At 35.2% G+C, this 26,109-nt stretch overlaps 1 protein-coding gene across 1 annotated transcript; it reads right to left on the bottom strand.

Moving 5' to 3' along the window:
- Positions 1–13,744: 13,744 nt before the first annotated feature.
- LOC306863569 (zinc finger protein SNAI2-like) lies at positions 13,745–16,412 on the bottom strand. The gene is made up of 3 exons (XM_079406987.1): positions 16,193–16,412; positions 15,117–15,629; positions 13,745–14,920 (listed from the first exon to the last, which is right to left on the bottom strand). The coding sequence occupies exons 1-3, from the start codon at positions 16,269–16,271 to the stop codon at positions 14,739–14,741; spliced, it is 774 nt and encodes a 257-aa protein (XP_079263113.1). The 5' UTR covers positions 16,272–16,412; the 3' UTR covers positions 13,745–14,738.
- Positions 16,413–26,109: the final 9,697 nt, after the last annotated feature.

Raw genomic sequence — 26,109 nt, 5'->3', positions numbered from 1 at the left:
GAGATAGTATTTATCATTGAACGCCAAGCGAACGATTTCAAAAAAAGAGTAGGAGGAAAAGAAAAGGTTGAGGGGGCCCTTCTCAAGTTTTCATTTTTCCAGAATGTGTGTGTTTTTGTTGTCTTAAGTTTTCCTTGGTGGCGGTGAACAAAGTGTTCCTCTGTGGAGCGGGTGCTGGGGCTCGCAGACACTCTGTCTGTACTGGGAGTTCCTGTTCCCAAGTCCAAAACCCACAGACCCACAGCAAAGAGGACAAGGTCAGCTTTTGCTCTCCAACATAAGAGGCGCATTACTGCAGACGAGTTGCAGCCCTTGGCAGGCGTAGATAAGTGCGTGTGTGTGTTTTGATGGTGGATGGTTAAATGGCGCTTTTAACTAAACACTAAATACCAAATGCTCATGTTGCACTTGTAAGTGGCTGAAATGGACAGTTTCAATCAACCGGTTTGCACATGTGAATGTAATTTCCACCTGTCTTGTGTGTTTGCACCAGATTTTACAAAGAAGTACTATACTATTATTTTTGGACATAACCATATCACGTTATTCTTTGAAGTAATTCATAGTACCTCATAGTATCAGGGTTGTGTGCCCTTTGCCTTCCTCAATTTGAATTCAGCTAACAAATAGGATGCAAAATTGCAGTGAATTCCGAGCTACAGTAGCAACGTTTATCAAGAGAAACTTTGAATGTTGTCTTTTTAGGCCTTAAGGACATGTATATGAGATAGATAGATAGATAGATAGATAGATAGATAGATAGATAGATAGATAGATAGATAGATAGATAGATAGATAGATAGATAGATAGATAGATAGATAGATAGATAGATAGATAGGTAGGTAGGTAGGTAAAACAATACATTGATATAGCGAAAGATATATCAATAGAATTAAACATAACGATAGAACAAAGGATATAATGACTGACATAACAACAGATCGAAAGACATAACGATAGAAAGAAAGCAACGCTATTTTACGAGGTGGCTAATTCGTACGAATTTGTACGACCTCACTCGTACAATTTTTTTACTATTTGTCTAAACCGCAGTGACGGACAGGTTTAGTGGCGATGTTAGGTGTAGGTCATTCGTACAAATTCATACAAATGTGCAACTCGTACAATACGTAAGATTTAGCAAAAATTGTAGGCAAATTTTTGCAAATTGTAGCAAAAAAAAAAAAAAGGTTGTACAAATTTGTACGAATTAGCCACCTCGTAAAATATGTTTGAATCACCATGAGATCAGGCTGAAAAAAAGATATCATGATAGAAGGAAAGATATAATGAATCAATGATACATAGAAAGATAAGACGATATAATGAAAGATATAATGATAGAAGGAAAGATATAACAGAGATATACTGATAGGACGATAGATATGATCAAATTAAAGTTATGACAAAAGATAATGATAGAACGAAAGATATAACGATAGAATTAAATGTATTGTGATAGAACGAAAGATATAACGATAGAATGAAAGATATGATGATAGATATAACAATACAGTGATAGATATAAAGATAGATATAACGATAGACAGATGATAGAAAGGTAGGAAGAACACTTTCATTTCCCAGAATGCATCAGCTGTGTTGAATTTCTTTTAACTGCAATTCAGTAATTTCCACTTCCTATCATTCCAATTCCACTTCCTGTGGGCCACTACATTTCCAACTAACACTTGTGAATTTAAAGAGAGACAATTCTTTGGTTCTGAATTTTACACAACACTTCATGGTACATGAATATGCTAATAAAAATACTACCATCACTGACCTGTGGAAGAGACGTGTCTACATATATCTATACTTTCAAATTTTCCAAAGAAAAGAGGTTTAATATTTAAGGTAAGTGTTTGTTCATATTTTAACTCATTATGAATAGCAAAGATCAACTTGGAGCCACTAAGCACTTGCTAAGCTCATCTTGTGTCCATCCATGCCTGTATTCTTTTTTCTCCACACACATTCCTAGGGTTCGGTCAGGATTATCAGGTCTGGATTCCAGCCGTGGTCAGACATCATAAAAGAGGTTGAAGAGCATCAGTGTAAGAGATTAAGAGAAAGACACAGAGGGCCTGTTATCAGATGAGAGCGTCACAGGTCTACACCACGAGCCTTTGATGTTCAGCGTCCTCCTAAAACACCGTAACTCTCTCATCCATCCTTCTGCTGTGATGTGCTACAGCCCTGCTGATGTTCAGCTCAACTGCAGAACGTTTAAACAGTAAGAATTTGGGTTTTATTGCATTTGGCTCTAGAGCCAAAACAAGCCAATTTATCTCTTCATTGATGTCTCGATTTACGTCATCTGGCTGATGTAGATCCCTCTAACAAACCTCCTTAGATTTGGGATATAATGGAGATAATACATTTATTGATGTATTAGGATATTCATACACAAGCTGATCTACTTCCACAACAGAGGAAAGAAGGATCATAACTGATGGAATTTTTCTCCTAGACACTGAAGAGTTTAAATGGAAACCTTTGCTGAAGCCTCAGATATTTATTTTAGTGTACAGTCTTAAAAATAATGGTGCTTCAAAAGGTTCTTCAAGCGATGCCATTTTTGGTTCCACAAAGAACCATTCAGTCAGAAGCTCTTTAAAGAACCATCTCTTTCTTGCCTTTTTATAATCTGAAGATCTTCAGATGTTAAAGGTTCTATATGGAATCATTTCGACAAAAAGGTTCTTCTATGGCATCGTGAAGCACCTTAATTTTTAAGAGTGTAATCTGACATTTGTCTCCTTTAGTTTCCAAAAACATCCCAGCAATGTCTCAAACTCATTTGACAAAATCAGAGATCTATTTCCCATCAGATTCTTCCAAAACCAGATTATCTGAATGGTTACTAGGGTTTCTTGGTGGTTGTTAGGGTGTTCTGAGCGGGCTAGGTTGTTGCTAATCCTTTGCTAGGTATGTTCTTGATGGTGGCTAGATGTTAAAGTTAACAACTTATATTGTTATTTTGTTGCTAGGGTGTTTTAGTAGGTCGCTAGATCATTGCTAATGTTCTGAGTGGTTGCTAGGTTGTTAATAAGTGTTTGCTCCACAGTTCTATAGATGGTTTGAAGGTAATTTTGGAGGTGTTCTGGGTGGTCACTAGGGCATTGCTAGGTAGTTGCTAGGGTGTTGCACTTTGAGTGGGCTAGGATGTTGCTAAGTGGTTGCAATGCGATAAATACATTTTCCCCCAAATTTGGAAAATTTGGCTTTATTCTTGTTTCAGAAGATAGATGACAATTTGACACCTAATTTTGTGCACTCTCAGAAAAAAAAGGTTCAAAAGCTGTCACTTGGGTGATGCTTTTGAAAAATGTACACCTTTATTTAACCCTAAAGAGTGAAGGGACATGAACTGGGGACCTTTTGTGTGTAAGACGAGTGCATATTAGTACCTTAAAAATACACACTAATGCCCAAAGTGTACATATGAGATCTAAAGTGTACATATTAGTGCCTAAATGTGTATTTTAGTGCATAAAGTGTACATACTATTTCCTAAATGCACATTTTAGTGCCAAAATGTACATGCTAGTGTCTAAATTTATTTTTAGCGCATAAAGTGTGCATACTCGTGCCTAAAGCATAGATATTAGTGCCTGAAGTGTACATATTAGCATATTAGTGCCTAAAGTGCATATTAGTGCCTAATACTACATATTAATTCCTAAATGTACATTTTAGTGTCTACATTGTACATACTAGAACCTAAATTGTACATACTAGAACCTAAAGTGTACATACCAGAACCTAAAGTGTACATACTAGTTCCTAAAGTGTACATATTAGTGCCTATGTGTATATATTGGCACTGTCCCAAATGGCACCCTAAACCCTTGTGGTCTTTCTCTGAGTCCGCATTTTCATGATATAATGCCACTTTGACTTTTGGGTAGAAGTCTGCTGCGCATCAAGGGCAGATATCGGCCGCAAAGGGGGCGCTCACAAGCACCATTTTGAACGCTAAAATGACAAATGGAACACTCTATTTGTTTGTGGACTTAATGGACACGTTCACGCAGCGGCCATTGTAAGTCCATAAGACTGCAAGTGCACATGAAGTGTTCCATTTGGGACAGGGCCATTAGTACCCAAATTGTACATACTAATGCCTAAAGTGTACATGCTAGTGCCTAATGTGTACATACTAGTGGCTAAAGTGTACATATTAGAGCCTAAAGTGTACATACTAGTACCTAAAGTTTACATACTAGTGGCAAAAGTGTACATATTAGAGCCTAAAGTTTACATACTAGTGTACATACTAGTGGCTAAATTGTACATACTAGTGCCTAAAGTGTACATACTAGTGCCTAAAGTCTACATATTAGTGCCTAAAGTGTACATACTAGTGGCTATAGTTTACATACTAGTGCATAAAGTGTACATGTTAGTGCCTAAAGAGTACATATTAGTACCTAAAGTGTACATATTAGTGCCTGAAGTGTACATATTAGTGCCTAAAGTGTACATATTAGTGCCTAAAGTGTACATACTAGTTCCTAAAGTGTACATACTAGTGCCTAAAATGTACATACTAGTGCCTGAAGTGTACATATTAGTGCCTAAAGTGTACATACTAGTGCCTGAAGTGTACATATTAGTGCCTAAAGTGTACTTATTAGTACCTAAAGTGTACATACTAGTGCCTAAAGTGTACGTACCAGTACCTTTTGAAAAGGTACTACCCCAGTGACAACTTTTGTACCTTTTTTTCTGAGAGTGCGCTCCGCATCTTAACATCACTCTGAAGTGTCCATTGTGGTCTGTCTGTAGTTTCGGCAGCAAGCTGCACTAAACCTCTGCAGTTCACCAGACCTCTGAGCTGAACCAGAGCAGATAACTCACCCGTATATCAGCAGCAGGCAGAGACTAGTGGAGTGCAGGTTGACGTTATCTCTCTGTGAGTGTGTCTGGCCTCTTATCCGCCTCAACGGCCGAGATCTCACATCCCAGAGATGCTTTCAGGCAACAAATTCAGTAATTTACCGTTCAATGCCCATCGCTGGCTATGTAATCACACATGAAAAAAACTTTGTTGTTATCACAATTTTGTTGATTTAATTTGAACTAATTGCGCAAAGAACTAGTATGAGTGAATCAGGTGTTGTGCAAAGAGTTTTCCCATATTAAGGAAAAATCATCCAAAGTGGATAGTTGCCAAGTGATGCGAGATCAGAAATGACCCCCGCAGGCATGAAGAGAGAGGGGAAAAAAAGTGACTCAAATGGAAAAAACAGAGCTGAAGAAGAATGAAATGCTTGGCTCATTCATTCTGAATGTTCAAAAGTCCCCGAAGTGCACTATAATGTTACTATTATCATCACCTTCCACCAGATATCTTTCCTTTCTCGGGGCTGTTGAAACACTCCCAAAATTTGTGCAATGACTCAGTTTCCATTTTACACACGACGGCGCCGGAACGCTGATGAGCAACACTTGCACAGATGGAAAGTTCATACACTTTTAATTTTTGCTTGTGAACTTTAAATGTGAAAGTATGATTTTCTGTCAAAACTGGAATATTGTGAAAAAATGGTTGTGATGTAATGCATTTGGAAGAAAACCCATTTTTATACGAATGTGAAAAATCAAGTATTAATTATCCAATTGACAATAATTATATAACATTAATAATATTAATTGTTGTTTACATTATATAATTATATTTGAAATTAAAAACTAAAATTATTTAATATTATTCTTAATTACTAACAACTGGAACATTTTTATATAATTAGGTTTAATAATTAATTAAATGAAACATATTTTGTTTTTAAATCATAATGTTTTATTATTAACAATTATAAAAACAATTTACATAAATATATTAGAATAATTATTGAAACTGAAATTACAAATAAAGTTAACATTATTAGTAGTAATTATTAGATATAGACATTTTAATAATTAAATATATAGACATTTTACATTTGTAATAATTAATATTTACATTTTAATAATTATTTCAATTAAAGTATAATTGTTTTATTATTAATCATAATTCTTAATATAAGCAAATATATCATGTTATATTATTAATTATTTAATCATTTAATAGTTATTGAAATATTTTAAATATTTTTTATCATTATTTATATTATTATTATTTCCTAATTGTTACAATTTCTATATAATTATATTTTAATAATCATTTCAATTTATTAGTTTTAATATTATTATTATTAATTCCTGATTATTTGTAGTATATATATATATATATATATATTACATTTTAATCATGTTTTATATTGTTAATAATAATTATTAATTATTAATATTTGTAAAATAAATTGTATGCCAGTTAAAGGATTATGTGTAATGATATGGACATTTTAAAATATAAATTGACTTCTATAGCCACTTTTTGTAATGACTATCAATGTTTTACATGTCTAATAATGTATTCTCTTTCTCAGCAAATACTGAAATGTGATTAATTAATCAGCATATGATATACTTCATACAAATCAAATCTTTAACCAACCTATAAATCTTTGTAGGAATTTTGTCAAGGTGTTCTCTAGAGAGACCAATAAATCCCAAGCCAAAGATGGACTCTCCAGGCTTTTCCCTTTTGATTGTTGACTTAGACAATGCTCAGGACTTGAGCTGGCGCGGGTGGTGTTTCCTCAAGGCACACATTCAAGAGCTGAGGGGGAGCTGAGCGTCTGCACCACATCCTCCTGAGTCAGAGATCTTACAGCTGAACCCGACAGGCCCTTGTTACTCAGCAGACACAACGGTACAAACACACAACAACACCAAACATTACATCACACACAACACACACAATCTGGAGCACATCTGAACCGTGTATTTTTAGCTTTGCCAGCCACTAGAATGACTATAGCTACAGTTATTGATTCAGTTAAAGTGTATTAGCATAAATTTGTAGGTTTGGAATTCCAGAATGCAATGCAACAAATTATAAATGTTGATTAAAATGTAAGTTTGTGTATATATTCAAACGTCTGTGGTCAGTACAATTAAAAAAAAAGAAATTAATACTTTTGGATGCATTAATTTTTTTTTTTAAAGTGACAGTAATGATATTTGCATTGTTGCATAAAAACTGGATTTAAAATAAATGCTGTTTTACAGCTATTTTAAATATATTATTTTTACATTTTTTTCTGTATTTTAAATCAAATAAATGCTGTGCGATGCAACACACTCAAAACCAGTCAGAATATATTTATGGTTTATTTACCTTTTTGTGGATTTTAGATTGATGCGGTTTCATTTTGGGGCGAAGCTATACTGATCCAAACACAACTATCAAAACATCTTGTTGCTCAGTGCTACTTGCTGTTAGACAGAAAACAAACTTTCATGAAAAAGATAGCTTTATCGCTTATCACTTTATCACATCAATTCTGGTTTCGGCATGGTGTAAAATCATAAAAACAGTCTACAGCTGAAGATGTGACCTTCTGACCCTCAGTATATATTCATGGATGTCTGATCTGCGCTGATTCAGAGTGACATTCGCTTGTGAAAGTAAAATGACAAAAGCCGGCATCGACCTGGTCAAGCAGTCGCAGTGACAGGTTCATATTTTGTGTCTCATTGACAGGGCCATATGTGGATTTTACATTTACCAGCATCGCGTTGGAAATCAGAATGCATGAATGCGCTTTAAGGGTTTATATAAATGATCCTTGGAAAGGGCACATCTGATATCCAGCCGTGTTTATTTGAGCCTCATGTGATGGTGGATTGGTGCTGTTCAGGCATGTTTTTTAACTACAAAACCATCATGCGGTGGATATTTTCTAAGGCTTGTTTGTTCCAGATTCTTTTGTCTCCATGGATAAAGCCTGTGCAGCTATAAGCAGGTACTGGCTTGATTGTGAAATGTAAATCGATCACTTCCCATTTCTGTTTTGTTTTGGGATAGGCCTTGATATCTGGATAGATTTGGCAACAGACAAGATTCATTCTGAAGGGGATTTTTGATCTGGAGTTGACGGGTCCAATCAGTTTGCTTGGTTTTGAATCTGTTGAGTGCTGAAGCAGTTTAGGGTTTGATTTGGACTTTAGGTGTGACTAATGGTTTTTGCACCAAAAATATTCATATTGAGCGCTGCATTAAATTTTGGTCATTTTCAAAAATAAACTTGACATCCTAACAATAAAAAGTCCTGTTACAGTCCTAATTTGTATAGAGCTTTTCACAATGCTTTACAGAAAATCATGATGTTAATGTTTATAATATCTCAATATTTTTGTGCCTTTTAGTCGCATGTAGCAGATTAGAGCTAACTTATCATTTACATTTTCTTATGATAGATCAATATTTCACCATACATGAGTATACTGTACATATGCAGATAAAGTTGAACATACTTATATATATCAAACTTTACATAATGAGCTGTGCAATAACATAGCTAAATTTTACAAAAAAAAAAAAAAAAACAGACAGTTGAGATTTACTATATAGTATAAGTCGCTTACTACATAGTGTATATTGCAATTACGTCAATGAACTGTTTGTATTGGGATAAAGTTGGATATATTGTATATCCAGCTTGCATGTTTTACATGCCAGAAAAATGAAATTTAATGTGAATAGACCTGTATAGTTTGGTGTCCGCAATGAAGAGGCCTGATCATGTGACTGCATTACAAGTAACAAGAGTTATGTAATCAGATTCCTTTTTCAAGTAACTAGTGAAGTAACACATTACTATTAAATTTACAACTAAAATATCTGAGTTACTTTTTCAAATAAGTAATGCAAGTTACTTGTAACGCATTACAAGTAATGTGAGTTACGTAATCAGATTCCTTTTTCAAGTAACTAGTGAAGTAACGCATTACTATTTAATTTACAGTAAATATCTGAGTTACTTTTTCAAATAAGTAATGCAAGTTACTTGTGAATGCATTACGATTAACAAGAGTTACGTAATCAAATTACTTTTTCAAGTAACTAGTAAAGTAATGCATTACTATTTAATTTACAACTAAATATCTGAGTTACTTTTTCAAATAAGTAATGCAAGTTACTTGTAACGCATTACAAGTAATGTGAGTTACGTAATCAGATTCCTTTTTCAAGTAACTAGTAAAGTAATGCATTACTATTTAATTTACAGTAAATATCTGAGTTACTTTTTCAAATAAGTAATGCAAGTTACTTGTGAATGCATTACGAGTAACAAGAGTTACGTAATCAGATTACTTTTTCAAGTAACTAGTGAAGTAACGCATTACTATTTAATTTACAGTAAATATCTGAGTTATTTTTTCAAATAAGTAATGCAAGTTACTTGTGAATGCATTACGATTAACAAGAGTTACGTAATCAAATTACTTTTTCAAGTAACTAGTAAAGTAATGCATTACTATTTAATTTACAACTAAATATCTGAGTTACTTTTTCAAATAAGTAACGCAAGTTACTAGTGACGCATTACAAGTAACGTGAGTTATTGCCAAAAAATTTTGTTTTGTTTTTTTGTTATTAAAAAATCAAATGAGCAAGCCCAGCCTGGGTGACAAAAAGTAACGCAAAAGTAATATAATGCATTACTTTTCATAAAAAGTAACTAAGAAATACAATTAGTTACTTTTTTATGGAGTAGCGCAAAATTGTAATGCATTAATTTTAAAAGTATCTTTCCCCAACACTGCATAAAGCTAAAGCTACTCTTATATGTATCCATGATATTGTTTTTTGCTTAACAGCAAATCTATAAATGCTTGCTCTGCTTCATCAATTTATAGTTTTATAGAAACAGTTCATACCTGACATTTACTCACTAGTGCCACCCTGAGTCCTGGAGGTACATTAACAGAGGCTAGCCAAGCCCTAGTGATGTGTGTTGAGAGAATCACTCTCCAGTATGATTTGCAATATAAAATAAGTTAATGTAATAGGAGTGAAAACCACATAACAGCCATAAACTTAGAAGGTGGGAAATTAAAGTAATTCATCCTGGAGGACCAGCTTCATTAGTAGGCTAAAAAATAATCATTGTGTTTCGTTAGACTTAATATCAACAATCAGCCACTTGCTTGGTGTAAGAAAATTAGTCATGTTCTAACAAACCGATTAGCTTAAATTGCAAATTGAAAAATGTAGTGTACTATAAGGCATTAATGTTTGCTCGGATTAAATTAAATCCCTTATGAAATAATATGTTAGAAATAAACATCAGCATGATGATGTTGTGTAGCTGAATATGGCAGCTGGTGCTTTCAAATCAATCCAAGATTGGTGTACTGATTGGCAACATTTTAGCATAAAATCCATAGATAATGTTCACAAAGGGCATGTTCTTCTCTTGAAACATAATTGAAACATAAATTCTATAAAGATTTGTACTTTCTATGGATGTCCTGGTGTTATGAAACTCTCACATGGATGATAAATATCTTGTAGGTCATCAAATCTAGTGACATCAACAGAGGCAAATATTCAGGAGCTGGCATATGATTGTGCTGATATCGACTGTAATTGATTTAGAGGCATGTGAGCGTCCTGTTCTCATCACATGACAGATCAGACATCTTAGGTTAGCAGAAGATTGTAATGATATTTGCCTGAGAAGCAAGCGCAAACATGTCTAGCTGTTCGGATTTTTCCTTCCCCTTTTTCCTGATGTGCAAATGTCTGATTTGACACAAGTATTGTTTTTGGCTGGTGATGTGGCTACTCACACACTGATAGCCAATCAGATTCATTCAGCTACTGACATTAGGAAAACTTTAGGACTACTATTCATTAATTATTATTTTTTGGACCAATCACTGTACTAACATACTATATTGATCAGGTACTCTCATGCATTTGCATGAGATGCATGTGATATGCAGATTTAGCATGCAGGTTGTTATGAAAACCAAGAAATGCAAGTGTCCTTCACTTCTGGAAAATCTAGCTAATTGGTAAAGTATCTATATTTTGGAACATAGTTTGGTTCAGGCTGGTTTTTTGGTGGACAAAAATGCCTGCTATGTTCCAAAAACCAACCTCGACCACCTTAAACTGGTATTACCAGCTGCTTGGAATCCAGCTACCATCTTAAAGGGACAGTTCAACCAAAAATGAAAGTTAGGTCATTTATTTATTTATTCGTTCGTTCGTTCGTTTGTTCATTCATTCATTCTGTACTACGGGGGTCAATAGTAATCAAACAGTTTGATTACTATTATTCCTCAAAATATCTCCTGTTGTGTTCCACAGAAATTATATATATATTTTTAAATAATTAATAAATAAATAAATATATAATGATAACTTTAGAGAGAACTTTACCTTTAGGATAGATTTCAGATGTGATTCACTTTTGTCTTTGGAGTTGGATCTAAGAACTTCTATTTTCAGTGAATAATTACCTATTTTTCAGTGAATAATAAATAAAATTTCTTCACACATATCTTTAATATGACTTTTGATGAGTGCACGAGTCATATGGACTATATTTATGGTACGTTTGCATCATTTTTGTAGCTTAAAAACGTCAGTTCTCATTCATTTGTACAAAAGAAAGTTATTAAAAATGTTTGCTTTTGTATTCCAGAAAGTTAATTTTTGTGTGAACTATTTTTTTTAAAGCAATAGAATTGACTCTTTTATATTGTAAAGGTCCTTTTAGGCTACTAAGAGAAGAATATTTCTGTCTTTTTCTTCAGGTCAGGCTCCTTATATCACACTCTAACCAGAACAAACAGGCCTTCAACCAGCTTTCTAATTGAATCTGTTCAGTTTACAGGAGCTGCTGCATTAGTGTGAAGTCAGCAGAGAGAGAGAGAGACTAACAAAGATAATGTACTTCCTTTGTAACCTTGTCGGATCTGTCCTCGAGCCATGGTGATGGTAGTCTTGTGATGGAGAGGCCTGATGTGACGTGGGGCATCAAAAGTTCAATGAACGTGACAAAAGAGCAGAGTTAGAACGATTTTTAATTACGTTCTTGCAAATTGCATTAGAAGCAGGTTCTGTCACGTTTTTCTGATGACTGAAAGAAACTAGACAAGAATGGTTTACTGATGACCTCACAGCTGATAGATGAACTAAAAGCCACATATCTGATGTAATGTTGTCTATAAAACATATTTGCTACATAATGTGCCAAGTTTTGTTTGGATAATATTCTGCCATTATTATGCACAAAAAGTAAAATTATTTTTTTGAACTTCCAGAAATTCCAAGATATGTGAACACCTGTATGGCATCATAGGGGGTCCTGAGGGCCGAAGCTGTTCAATTGTGAGGTGTGTCACAGTGAACACCTGGAATAGTGCTTCCATGAGTCAGATTATGGAAAGATAAAACCACACAGAATGAAAGAGACAAGTGTTTTCCCAAAACCTTTCTATAGGGTGAGTGGTCACACCAGGCCTCTACTTGTACTTGTGTGCCATTTTTCCTTATTCATACACATAAAGAAATGTATAGTATATTTCTTATTTTTACATATTAAATATATGTTATATTTAATATTTTATATATATATATATATATATATATATATAATAAATGCATATATGTGTATATACACATAATTATAAATAATTTATATATATATATATATATATATATATATATATATAATAAATCTAGATGTTATATATATATATATATATATATATTACTTATGTATATGATCCTATAATAATACAAAAATCATTCACTATCAGATCAGGAATGTTTGTTAAATAAGTAAATAGCATCAGTTTTGATTTCATGTGTATTTTAGATTATTTCTGCAGTGGAGTTAGAATCTATTTACTTTAGTTCAAAATTAGATTCAGTGTTTCAGTGTTTGAAAGCCCGCTGGTTTGCGCAAGTCCTGTGAGTTCCCACTGTGTAGTGTGAGGTTGCTGAGTAATAATCCAGTAAAGGACTTTCACATGTGTGAGAGCCAGTCTGGCTTTGCTATAGTGGCCCCTTCAGAGACCCGGAGTCTTCAAAGAAATTGGCAGCAAAGTGAGATCAACATAGGGAGGAGGTGTAACATTTGGGATTTGTTTGGGAGCCGAACAGGTTCTCAAGGACAGGTTCATGTGTTCACAAAACCACTGACTTTAAAATGAGGACATTTCATTGAGATGCACAACAAATCTTGTGTCGTTCCCACATCTTCTGACCACTTAATTTCCACGACTTTTCAAGTAGGTTCTAACTAACTTTGAAACCTGAATATAAATAGAGTCTCCACCAGTGTGACTTTTAAATTAATGACAGTAGTTCATACAACTTGCTCTTTCCTTTTTCCGTCACAGTAAACTGCAAACACATTTGCGGCATGAAATACTTAAACTGCGCTTTGATGAACTCCCACAATGCAACTGTGGGAATGAGTCAAACTATATTAAAACCAGCTCTTTCCATCACCCATGACTATGTTTATCTGTAATTTCTCTTTAACTGTTAATTCTGATTTTTTTTTTTAAATCAGCATCCTTTAGCAACAGATTTAACAGCGCAGTGCTTTTCAGGAGATTTCAGTAAGAAACGTTCTGTTAATGTGCCGTTAAGGGCCTTCTCATCTGCATACCATTACAAGCACTATGCACATGTATACATTGGGCTGATTGTTATTCAATGAAAGTGTTAAAAGCCTAAAGGCATAGTTCACCCAAAAATCTAAATACTATCATCAGTAGTCTTGTTTTGGACACCATTGACTTTAATTGCATTGTTCTTCTTCAAGAAAAATTCTTCTTTCCACAAATAAAGAAATCCATACATATTTGGAATGATATGAGGGTGAGCAAATTATGATTTAATTTTCATTTTTGCATAAACTATCCCAACTGTATGGATGCCAAATAGATACGGACCGTCGCTGAGTTATTCAAAAAGTGTAAATTTTATTTTTTGTACAAAATCATACCTTTCATTTACACTTTGCAATACAAAGTACAATCATATCAGTGTCATATACATTCAAAAAAACAATTACATGGCAAAATCTCTGAAGTTCCTGATTAAAAAAAGGCACATGGCAAAGTATTGCATGTCTGGGTGCTGGTTATCTGCTGTTGCGTTATGATAGCACAACAGTTTAAATACTTTTAATTCAAGAAAACGTCATTTTGCACTTGTTCCCTGTTTCAAAACATGGCGTTAATTATTCCTTTGGTCTCAAGCTCATTGGTGTGCCACCATCTACGGTGTGAAATGTCTGACCGATTACCTCTCAGAAAAGAAAAAAAGAAACAAAAAAGTGACTGTTACTCATTTAACATTCAGTCACAGGCATTTCAATTATTGCTTATTGGAGAGGCTACATGTTTAAAACCTCCCAAATAGTACGTATTCGTAAACAAATGTACAGTACACATCAACCCGACCAGGACAGGGCAAATACTGATGACGGGCGCGTGAATCTGTTTACACACTGAAATGAAAAGGCTTCTTAATCAATGAATTAAGACCATCAGGGATCCAGTAAACAGTCTTTTGTTTTGTGCCGTTTCCTTTCTGAGGGTGTCGAAGGTTCTCCAGGAACCAAACTTAAAGCAGAAAGGCTGTTTTGGGTCAGTTTTACTTGTTAGCGTGTAGCGTCTTGGTTGGAATCTGATCTCTGAATGACTCCACAAACACTTTAAGCATTCAGACCCTAGGGCGGTGCATTTTTAAATCGGATGGGTTTTGCGCTTCCTATCCAGTTTATCATGAGTATACTGACAGGAAGAGCAGATCCGAGATCACATTCACAATCAGAGGCACTTAGTGAATGTGTGTGTGTGTGACTCAGTGTGCAATGCAACAGCCAGATTCCTCATGTTTGTGCAGAAGCGACATGCGAGAGAAGGTTTTGGAGCAGTTCTTGCACTGGTATTTCTTCACGTCTGAGTGGGTCTGCAGGTGAGCTCGTAGGTTGGACCGGTCTGCGAATGCACGACTGCAGTGGGGGCATGAAAAGGGTTTCTCACCTATTGAACACAAAAGTCATGTCAGTTCCTAATGAAGTACTGCTGCACCATGCAATGCAACGTCTAACACAATAATTGGCTACAAATTGTGCAAAATACTTAAAAGCAATCAATCCATAGCATGCAACAAGAATTTTAGGTGTGCATTATAGATCTGCACTTTTCCACTCGATTGTGTGATCTTCTCTCTTCTCACCTGTATGCGTCCTAATGTGTCCCTGCAGCAACCAAGGTCTGGAGAAAGCTTTCCCGCACATTTTGCAAACGCACGGCAGTGTGTGTGTCCTTATGTGCATCTTTAGGGCCCCTAGGCTGACGTATTCCTTCTCGCAGTACTTGCAGCTGAATGATTTCCTGGTCTGTGCGTCGCAGTGCAGCTGCTTGTGTTTCATGAGTCCAGAATACGTGCTGTAGGACTTGTTGCACAAACTGCACTGAAACTTCTCAGCGTCTGACAGTTTGGTCGACTGTATCCGCTCGTCTTCATCGCTCCTGGGGCTCTCCGAACCGCTGTGGTCTTTATTAGAGGACGTGTCGGAGAGGGACGAGGGGTATCCAGAGATGGGGGACAGGTCGCTGGGAAGGGGTGACAGGGGCAGGTTGCTGGTAGTCCACACTGTTATGGGGTTGTACGACACCGGGCTTAACACTTCAGGCTGAGGTATAACAGGCACCGGGAGGGTTTTTAATACATATGGAGAAATAAACACTGCAATAAAAGGGGAAATGCAATTGCATTAATTCACTGGGTACTTGGCCTAAAATACTTGAGAAGTGACATGCTATATTCTTAAATCTGAAACTATTTCAAATGCATTTTCCTTCTTTTATAGTTATGCATGCAGCTTTTATGACCATATTTATTGAGAAAACGAGTATTTGTACTTATTTAAGATATGCTTTCTCCTAGAGCATTCATTTAGTAAACTCTAGTTAATTGTTATGCACCAACTACCAGTTTTTATTATCTCCTTTACATGGAGTTACATTCAGGCAATAATTTCACAAGACTGATATCATTGATATCATTCGCCAAAAATCAATCCTACGCACGTGCACCGGATTTTAAAATGAGATACTTTGGAAACAATCCTAAAAGAGGGATCAAATATGATCCAAATGGATAAAATGAAACGCCTATTTTGTCAGTTTTAAGTTTATTCGGCAGGAACTCAAAGTGACTTAACTTTAACGAAGAGTTGCAACACACTAAATAAGTTTAAATAACTTGCACTTTTCACTGTTAGGAGTTAGAATCATCAAGTTTATTACCTGTTGGACTCTCCAGTTCACTATAATTCGGTTTCTTGGCTGCATTGAAATGCTTCTTTACTAGGAATGAACGAGGCATCCTGGAATACGTATAAAGTTGACTGGCAGATATAAAGGTCCTCTCTTCTCTTTTATAAAGTCAAATAACTGTAATCCTTATTGCTCGGTCCGGCAGGGCTTCATCTTCCAGCGCAGAGCAGCTCTACTCCAGCGCCTCAGTGCAAGAAACAAGTAAATACTTCCAATCAGGTGCAAAGGGAGGGGTCGAGCGTTCACAATTTACATATTCATGAGCTCCGGCCCAATCGAAATAGAGGCGTGGTTTTTAGGGGGCGGAGTCAGACGCGACTAAGTAAAGGAAGACAGGTGTTCACGCTAGTGATGTGTATGAAGGTGAAATAATGTTCAGACTTGTCACAGATGGTCAAAGCACACAGATAGTTGGAATGCAATTATTCTTAAATATTTAAAGCAGGATAGCCCATTAAAAAATTATTATCCCTAAAAGAGAATGCATATCTTGTTAACTCTTGATCCTGGTTTATTTGTGAATATTTAAAAAGACAACAACACCATTATAGTTTTATGGTGGTTTGGTGACGTTTATTTTTACTAGATGTTCCCCTAAAGTGTCACCTCTCACTAGTAATTTTTAAATATAAGTTATGTCAGTTTTCAGATCCAGTAGTTTAAAGATGTGTTTTCAAAAATAGCAATTTCATATAAATTTAGTAATGGGTTTAGACTTATAAACATTCAATCCCAGTCTTGTTTAATCGCAGCTCACTAGCGCCCTCTTGTGTTCACGCGAGTAACTCTAGTATAACATGATTATAGCGGTTTAGGTTAATCCTTGTGTAATTATTTTTTTTCTGTGTATAAACAATGAAAAGTGCTTGGCAAGTAAATTAAGGTTAAAACAGAACATTTTAAATATAGCCTATGGATAAAAATGTCAGCACGTTTTTCTGAAAGAGTTCATTTATTGTAGTAAGCCTGCTATATTTACATAAATTAGGCTATATATGAGATGATGGACCATATAATCAATTGAGTAGAGCATTCAAAAGTCCAAAGAAGTGCTAGGTCTGTTCTTGAGTTTTAAACTTGAAATTTACAGTTCAACGTGTTTCTTCTATTTTTGTTTGTGTTTTATTTTAATTAAAATAAATGCCATTGTCTTTTATATATTGTTGTCTAATGCAATACATTTTAAGTGTCGCTTGAGTGTCCAATTACTTTTTGAGGTCACTGTATATTCATTGAGTTGTAAAGTCCCTATTTGTATGCTGATATAGAACCCATTAGCACCTCTTTACATTTAGTACATCCTAGAAGCTATTCATAATTTGAGAGCTGCTTTTAGAAATGAAAAAGGACAGAGTGTTTTCAGAGTTAATGATGATAGGCTCATTATCCTATAGACCTTAAGGATAGCACCATATTTAATTTTTGACTGATGAAAACAAGGCTGTGAGAGATGCAGATATATATATATATACAGTGTGCTCAATGGATTGTACAGTTGTTTAATAAATCGCCCTTCCGAAGAAAAAAGTTTTGAAAGGACCAACGTGACATTGTAAAGATTGTCGATCCCTCACAGCCTCGTTTAGATCCGCGTTAAATTCAACATGATATGATTAAGTCAGAAAACATGGACCAAAAGAGATCAATATATATTTGGTACAGAGTGATTGAAGATGGTATACAAAATGATATTTGGATTAATTTGCTGTTCAAGAAGCATCAATAAGAAAATAATAGGTAAACTCAATAACCATCAAATGAAGATAAAAGATAACCATCATTACATCATTGCTGTGAATATAAAGAAAGCACCTCTCAATAGGGCCTCTTGTCTTGAGTAATTAAAACAGGCACACACTAAGCAGATTTTCTACCTCTTCTGGGGGGATTTTTAATTGTAAGTCAGATTTCTTATCTGCCAACACTAATTACAGAAATGGAGGTAGTATCCTTTGTTCATTGCGCCGTAAAAGCAAGGGCATTCATTTCTCTGTTCTCAATGACAAGAATCAATTTGTCTGTATTTCTTTCTGAGTCTGTGTTTGACAGTAAAGCACAGTAAAAATATATTGTTTAGCACTTTGTATTATTATATAGTGAAAATATATTGCATTATATACAAAAGTAAGATAGCATTTTAATTATTTGTAAACAGTTGCCTGTAATTTGCAATTATTTATGTCAACCACTCTTGACAACTGTTCGTACATGCTTTGCTGACTCCAATCACACAGGGTCTGATAAATGTATGGACGAACAGAGACTGGATTGTGTTTGCTGAGAGAGGGGAAATAAATGTGAGCGCTGCACAATCACAACCTCTGGTTCAAGAGATCATAGTAACAGCCTTTCTAGATAAAGTACAATGGGAATACATGTCCAGCAGTATGCCTGATGACTCAATCTATGTTCTATATCAATGTTAATCTCCTGTGGAGACTGTATAAGCAAGTCACTGTGGCAGATGCTTTTATCTAAAGCGACTTACAGTAGTTATTACAGAGACGGTCCCTCCGGAGCAACCTGAGGTTAAGTGCCTTGCTCAAAGGCACAATGGTGATCGCTCATGGATAACCTATTGTGGGAGTCAAAATTGTAACCTTTTCAATATAAGCCACAGATCTTTAACTGCATACTGAAAATCAATAGAAAATCTAGCAGAAAGAAAGAAAGGAATAGGAAGGAAGGAGTGAGGGTGTTATTACTTATGAGGCAAAGTTAATATAGACTGATTATCGTTTTTAAAATGAGCATTTGCATGTCAGTGATGGAGAAAACAAAAGCAGATAGAGAACATGCTAATTGCATGTATTATTGACTATACTTAGTGAAATAGTATGCAAAGGCTCTTCATGCTAAATTCTCTTTTCTGCAGCATAGCTAGAGTCCCAGTGTGAACTCATTGTTGAAATATCTCTGGTAATTTGTAATGTTGTGTAGAAACATCGTTGGTTATGTAAAGCTTTGAGGGGAATGTTCAGCCTCCTCTGCTTCCTTCACCAAATAATACCGCATTGAGAATCACGCACATGATGGAGCCTTAAAGTGCCACCCTCTCTTGCGTTTGTGCACCGCCTCAGCTTTGATTTTCAGCAATAAATATTCAGATAATATATTCAGATTAAAATGGACAGATGTTTAGCGTCGGTGAAGAATGAAGGAATGAAGGGGGAGAGGAGAGAGAGAGAGAGACGTAAAAAGCGCTTGTGATTAGCATAGGCACGTTCGGTTCACTTAGTGAATCGGTTCATTTGAGCGGCTGGTTTTAAACGAACCGGTTCAAAACACGAAACCATAAAGATTGAGTCATCGCTCACAAGTGTTCGCGGATGTCCCAGCTTGAGGTTTAATTTATAGATAAACCCTGAGTTATTCTTTATAGCCATTTTGTTAGGTCATAGGCTATTCTATACACTATATTGCTTCATTCCCTACATTCTACATAGCCTAGTAAACCAATAGGCTACTATGAAGAATGGAAGCATGCTGTTTAGTAAAATATAGCCTAGGCTACTACTCTGCATCATGAAGTGTTTATGCAGTATGTTTGGCACATTTAGAATAGGCTACTCGGATAACTTTTACATGTGGCAAATTGTGAAGTGTTAAAAAGTGACCCAATTTACCTGCATTCACCCTATACAGTGCACTGCATGTGTCCTAGTGCTCTCAATTTGTCTATTGATTTTTAGTGTGACAAATGAACTGTAAGTAGGCTAATATCAGTGGTTTTTACTCTCTTTGTTTGACCAGACTTAGACATTTTACTCAAAACTGGATTAAAAATGCAGAATTTTATTTTTTTTTATCTGAAAACAGGACGGCTACTAAATTACACATAGCCTAATTAGGTCATGTGTGTAGCCTAGACACAGTATATGCAGTATATGTTGCGCAAAATGCAGTACAGTGCCGTTCCATTTCGAACACATGCGCTTTCACACGCTTTGCGAATCGGTTCGATCGAATCATTCAGAAGAACCGGTTCAAAGAATTGTTCGTTCGCGAATCGGACTTCGCTACTTGTGGTTTTCAGCCGGTCATTATTATTGCTCAGGATGCCTAGCGACAGCAGAAGATACGTAGATGGAAAGCTGCATGGCTCGGATTGCGGAGGATGCGTCTCGCCTGCTGTGGGAATATAAACTAAGAGCAAGTTTAAAGGACTCGCTTTGGAGGATTTTGCCAAGCGGTTGCGGATGGAGACTGTGCATTAGTGGTCGTTATGATCCGGAGGCTCATCGTCACTCGTTTTCACATTGACAGTGATGACAAATGCAAGAGGGAATGGAAGAATTGTGAACTTGAATGAGTGTTACCAATTGCAAATTACCACCTGTTAGTTGAATATCAGGTAAGCTTTTATAACTAGTCGTACTTGGATTTCTATGTAATGCAAGAATGCAAGAGATGCACATATTTTAATTGACCAAACATTTGATCAGCTTTTCTAACAAGTGTTTCTAACCAAATTAGCCTACTCACCATTCAAACAGATCTAATTATGGAGATGACAACTAAGGGAGTGAGATCCAGAATCTCACTGAACACCCATCCAAATGATCTAAAAACGAGGCTTTGTTGCCTAAACTTGAGAACACAGATGAGTGTGTGAAGCCTTTGATGCTGCATTAGAGATGCTGGAGCACAGAGCAGCCTGCTTATGCGCATTTTGCTGTGTCAGATCAGGTGCAATAAAGCACATACCTCCTTATGCTAAACATTGTCTATCAAATTGTTCTTGGGCTGGCAGCCCTTCAAAGATGAGTCTTTAGGGACGCCCATCCTTTTTAATTAAGGGTTTGCATGCCCTCAAGCACCCAGTTTGTCCTCAGTTTAATGTGACTGAATAATTCATTTAAATAAACATCTAAATAGGATGTAGCTTGTTAATATTTGTCATGCAAACATCTCCCAAAGAGATTTTTTTGTGCAAAGCTGCTTTGAAACAATATGCCGAAAGCACTGTAGACATAAAACTGACTTGACTTGGCACCACAAGTGTCAGACGGTCAGCTGTCATCTTTTTTTGTTGTGACCCATCTGTGATCGTGTTGCATGTGTTCGCATTCATATCCATTATATCAATTACGTATTTCTCTCGCTCTACTAAGCAAGTAACTAGAAGCAAGAGCCCCACTGCATTCTTCAACATGAACAGACCAGCATTATCATAATGTTTTGCCAGCGTGATCTACAACAGATTGCTCATTACGCACATACACCCTATAGTGCCTCATTAACACGAAACACTGTTTAAATATAGTGATAATGGTTCACCGTGTCGAGGGAGGAGTGACTGTGCTATGTGCGTTGTTGACTCAACCTGAATGTGACCTGTAGACAGCTGGTGAATGTCTTGTGGCTTTCCCTTCCTTAAAATCTTTCTTAAGGCTGTCTTGCGTTTTATGCAACAATAACAATAGGAAAATTCTCAGGTACAGTGATCAACCGAACCAGAAAAATATATGCAGACAGGTAATTAGAGAGTCGAGTTTTCTGTCAAGAGAGCAGGAAACAAAAATAGATTATTTTTGCACAGAATAAGAGATATTTATAAGCATTCATAGAAATGATTTCTGAGATGATTAAGGTTATATCCTAATGAGAGGCATGCTATCAATATTCATACACCTTTAATGAATATTTAATGTCTGATATGTCTGTTACAGACAAAAATAAAGGTTCTTTATTGGCATTGATGATTCCATGAAGAACCTTTATCCTTCTTTTCCACAAAAGGTTCTTTACAGCAGAAAAAAGTTCTTTAGATTTTTTTTTAAATGAAAGAAAAAAAGGTTCTTTTAAAAACAGTTCACTGAATCCAAGAATGGCTCTTTTATTATAAACCTTTATTTTTTAAGTAATACTTCATCCAAAAAATTATAATTTGTTGAAATTTTACTCACTCTCAGGCCATCCAAGATGTAGATTATCAGATTAAAAAAAAAAAGACATTACATCACATGCTCACCAATGATGATGGATCCTCTGCAGTGAATGGGTGCCGTCAGAATGAGAGTCGTAACAGCTGATAAAAACATCACAGTAATCCACAAGTAATCCACACTTCAGTACTTCAATTAACATCTTGTGAAGTGAAGAACTGTGCGTTTTAAAGAAACAAATCCACCATTAAGGCATTTTAACTTTATCATTGCTTCTGGCCAAAATACCAAATTGTTTAAAATTATTTTGGACTGTTATTGCTTATAAACAGTGCTTGATCTGTGTGTATTTCTCTCCTTAATTTAGACGAAACAACTTTATCACTGGAGAAAGCAATATTATGGATAGAGGACTTGTATTATAGTCGCAATGGTTTGAAGTAAAAAATGTCTTGATGGATTAATTAATTATTTTTTTTTACAAATATGCAGCTTTTTGCATCACAAGGCATTAATTGATGGACTGGAGTAGTGTGGATTACTTGTGGATTATTGTGATTTTTTTTTCAACTGTTTGGACTCTCATTCTGACGGCACCCATTCATTGCAGAGGATACATTGGTGAGCAAGTGATGTAATGCTTAATTTCTCCAAATCTGTTTCAATGAAGAAAAAAACCTACCTTCACCTTGAATAGCCTGTGGGTGAGTAGTATTTCAGTCAATTTTCAGTTTTGGGTGAACTATACCTTTAAGAGTTAACACTTTCATGCCCTCTTCTTCATGCATGTAGCTGTTTCAAACTCACTGGAGAACCACCCCGAGATCCCCATTGCATTGTAAGTGTCAGGATGGCACCAGTCAAATCTTTGCTCATGCCTGCAGTGCACGGTTTATCGTTTTGTCTCACTTGCAATCGTAGTAGTGGCAGCATTCAAGGTTACCCAGGGTACCCTGAATAGTAACTGACAAGTGCTCTTTTGATCCATTAGGCAGCGGAAGCATCCAGCAGACATTTCTCATAAAATGTGATGGGACAGATGGCGAGGCTTTTGTAACAGCAGTGATTTCTGTGGAACAAGCTTAAAAGAACGCAGAAACAATGAAAATGATGGGGTGCGTATAAGAGCGATATGATGATAATGGTGCGCTTTGATGCTGGTGCTCGCTGGGCTAAATTCTAAATAGTGTGAGTGCTCTAATGCAACACTGCCATTAGAAATTTCAATGCATAGAATATAACAATTGGTATGTCAGTCAAAAATGTCTTGCATGAACATTACTCTGAATATATACAACATGGTTAAAAGTGCATCCATAATAACATGGGTTACTGATACCTGAACATTTCTGCAGTGACTTGGACAGTGTACGCCTAATAAAAAGCCCTCTCAGAAGAGTTGAAGTTGTTATATCAGCAAAAAGAGGACCAACTCACTGTTAATGTCTATGGTTTTGAATGTCAACATTCAACAAGCATGCATGAATATTAAGTTTGGTGTAGGGAACTGTGGGGTAAACTGCATAATTCTTTGTCACGTGACCATATTTGTAAAAAAAAAAAGTCAGTTATACACAACTGACAACTGTTTGAGTGATGAACATACAATTTTTTTTTGCACAATGTAAATTTTCCATATTGCGGGTTAAATGCATTTTATTTCAAAGAAATTTCTAAAGGTCTAAATATATTTAAACATACAGTTTTTGACCAATACTAATACTAATGCAAAATATTAACAATCGTTTCATTACATTCATTAATTCTGAATATTAAATAATTTTATGGATAGTTTATGAACGTGAATAAAGTGCATTAAAATGGTAACATTTTACAATAAGATCTTATTAGTTAACTTTAGTTAATGCACTAACTAACAATAATCAATATATTCATCTTTGTCAACATTAGTTAATAAAATTCAACTGTTCATTGTTAGGTCATCTTAGTTCAGGTCCATTAATTAATATTAAGAGGTACAACCTTGGTATAAATAATGTATTAGTAAATATTGAAATTTACATAAACTAAGATTTATAAATGCTTTAGAAGAATTGCTTATTGCTAGCTGCATATTAACATATTAATAGTTTCATATTGCATATTAAGAAACCTTTTTATAAAGTGTTACCAATAAGACAATAAAATTGGAATATGCGTTGGATTACACTTAATGTAATGGTTAAAAATTATATTATTAAACATAATATTTATAATTATATAAATATTATTATGTTTTTCACAATAGAGTTGGCAAACTAAAGGTTATAGATATTATAACGTATTTATATATCAATAATGTTAAATTTTTTTTGTTGTTTTTTTTACTGAATTATTCATCAAACTCTGTATGTGTCTACACTGCCGTTAAGCCGTAAAGTGTGTAAGCATGTGTGTTTCTTTATTTGGATGCAGATTGTCATAGAGCATACGGTTGTTACAGAACGTGTAGTGTGTTTGCAATGCATGCAAGGATGGTCAAAGTCGAAAGGGAACAATAGCTTCAGGCAGTCATGCTCATTCATTCTTGTCAAGCGCACACAATAACAAGCACAGCATTTTGTTGCCAGATGATCCTTGTTTCTTGGCTGATACTTCATGTTTTGCAGGTTAGGCTGCTTGGTTTCTAGAACAGACCCCATTTTGTCATGCTGTGTGGTTGTTTAGCTGATTCCTGACCCTTAAATTTTATTGGCTTGAAAATGGGTGTTTCCACAAACACAGAACCGCCCCCCTGGAATGCCTCAAAATGATGCAGCACCTTTAGAGACGGGCTTGGTTTTGGAATGAGGTGCCGTTCGCTGTTTCCATCGTCATTAAGCTCAGCGTCGTCCGTGTGGGGTTTCAGTGCATTGGGATTGAGTGGCCAGGTGGTGAGAATATAAAGTAATGGGGTCATGAATAATAAACTCTCTTTGTTTTCTCATTCACACTTGCACTGATGCTCCAGCATCTCCCGAACTGCTGAGGGTTAAGTACAGCATTCAAGGGCAGCAAGGCAGTATTTAGTTTTTCAGCCTCTGTGCACAGGACCTGAGATTTGAACTACTTATTTCTACCTCTGTGTTCCTGCATTTCTTTAGTTCCATGGAACCTGTCACATTCATAATGACTGCCTGTTGTAGTTTATAGTATATTCAAATATATTACTATAATATATTTACAGCACATTTACTATTTATTTTTCCTTGAGGATCACAATTAAGATTACGAGATGGATCAGTGATTTACAAAACCTGAAGCAAAAAAAACTCAGAATATAAGTAACGTATCCAGTTTTTATTGAAAGTTGCTGAATGATTCAGTTACTCACTAATAAAGACAGTGTCAGTTGTTTTGTTCGTAAATTAATAAAGTGTCTGGAACACGATTATTATCGTTAAGTAAAACTAAAATTGAATAAAGCTAAAATAATATAAATAAAATATTAGTTGCCTTGGCAACTAACTGAAATAATTTTAATTGAAGCACTAAAATTAATTAAATAAATAAATAAATAAAACTCTGACTAATAAATGAAACCTAAATAAATCTAAATATTTAATCAAAGTAATAAATATGACAAAAGCACATAACAACATTACTAAAAATTAAAGTAAAATTAAATTGAAAACTAAAAAACTGAAAAATAAATGCCAATTCAAAATTAAAACTATAGGCTAATACTGTAAATAGTACAAAAATGTTACTGTGAATCATTAGTTAAGTGAATGAATCATCGACAGTTACGTGTTTCATTCTGAATTAATCGACATCAGTTGAAAGAATTTGGTTCATTGACTTGCTCATTAAGAAGCGGTTTGTTTCTGAATAAATTAATGTTTTGAAAGAATTGCTTGAATGAATGATTCAAATGACTCACTCATAAGGACAGTCACTTGTCGCCACCTTGTGGCTCAAAGATGTAACATAAAGAAAGGGTCACTGAAAACTTCGCACAACAAATGAACAGACTGACAGTTTGTTTGAAATGAACACAGACCAGCGGAATGACAAACA

Source organism: Barbus barbus, assembly GCF_936440315.1.
Source record: "Barbus barbus genome assembly, chromosome: 44".
NCBI classification, from domain to species: domain Eukaryota; kingdom Metazoa; phylum Chordata; class Actinopteri; order Cypriniformes; family Cyprinidae; genus Barbus; species Barbus barbus.
The sequence above is the reverse complement of the archived record's forward strand: the minus strand, read 5'-3'. Positions and strand labels throughout refer to the sequence as shown.

What these genes read in the sequence shown, in the direction of transcription:
- LOC306863569 (XM_079406987.1), bottom strand. Translation starts at nt 16,271, where the DNA reads ATGCCTCGTTCATTCCTAGTAAAGAAGCATTTCAATGCAGCCAAGAAA. An exon ending in TGAACTGGAGAGTCCAACAG is followed by an intron (nt 15,630 to 16,192) that starts GTAATAAACTTG and finishes CTTTTATTGCAG; the next exon opens with TGTTTATTTCTCCATATGTA. An exon ending in ACACATTAGGACGCATACAG is followed by an intron (nt 14,921 to 15,116) that starts GTGAGAAGAGAG and finishes TGTGTTCAATAG; the next exon opens with GTGAGAAACCCTTTTCATGC.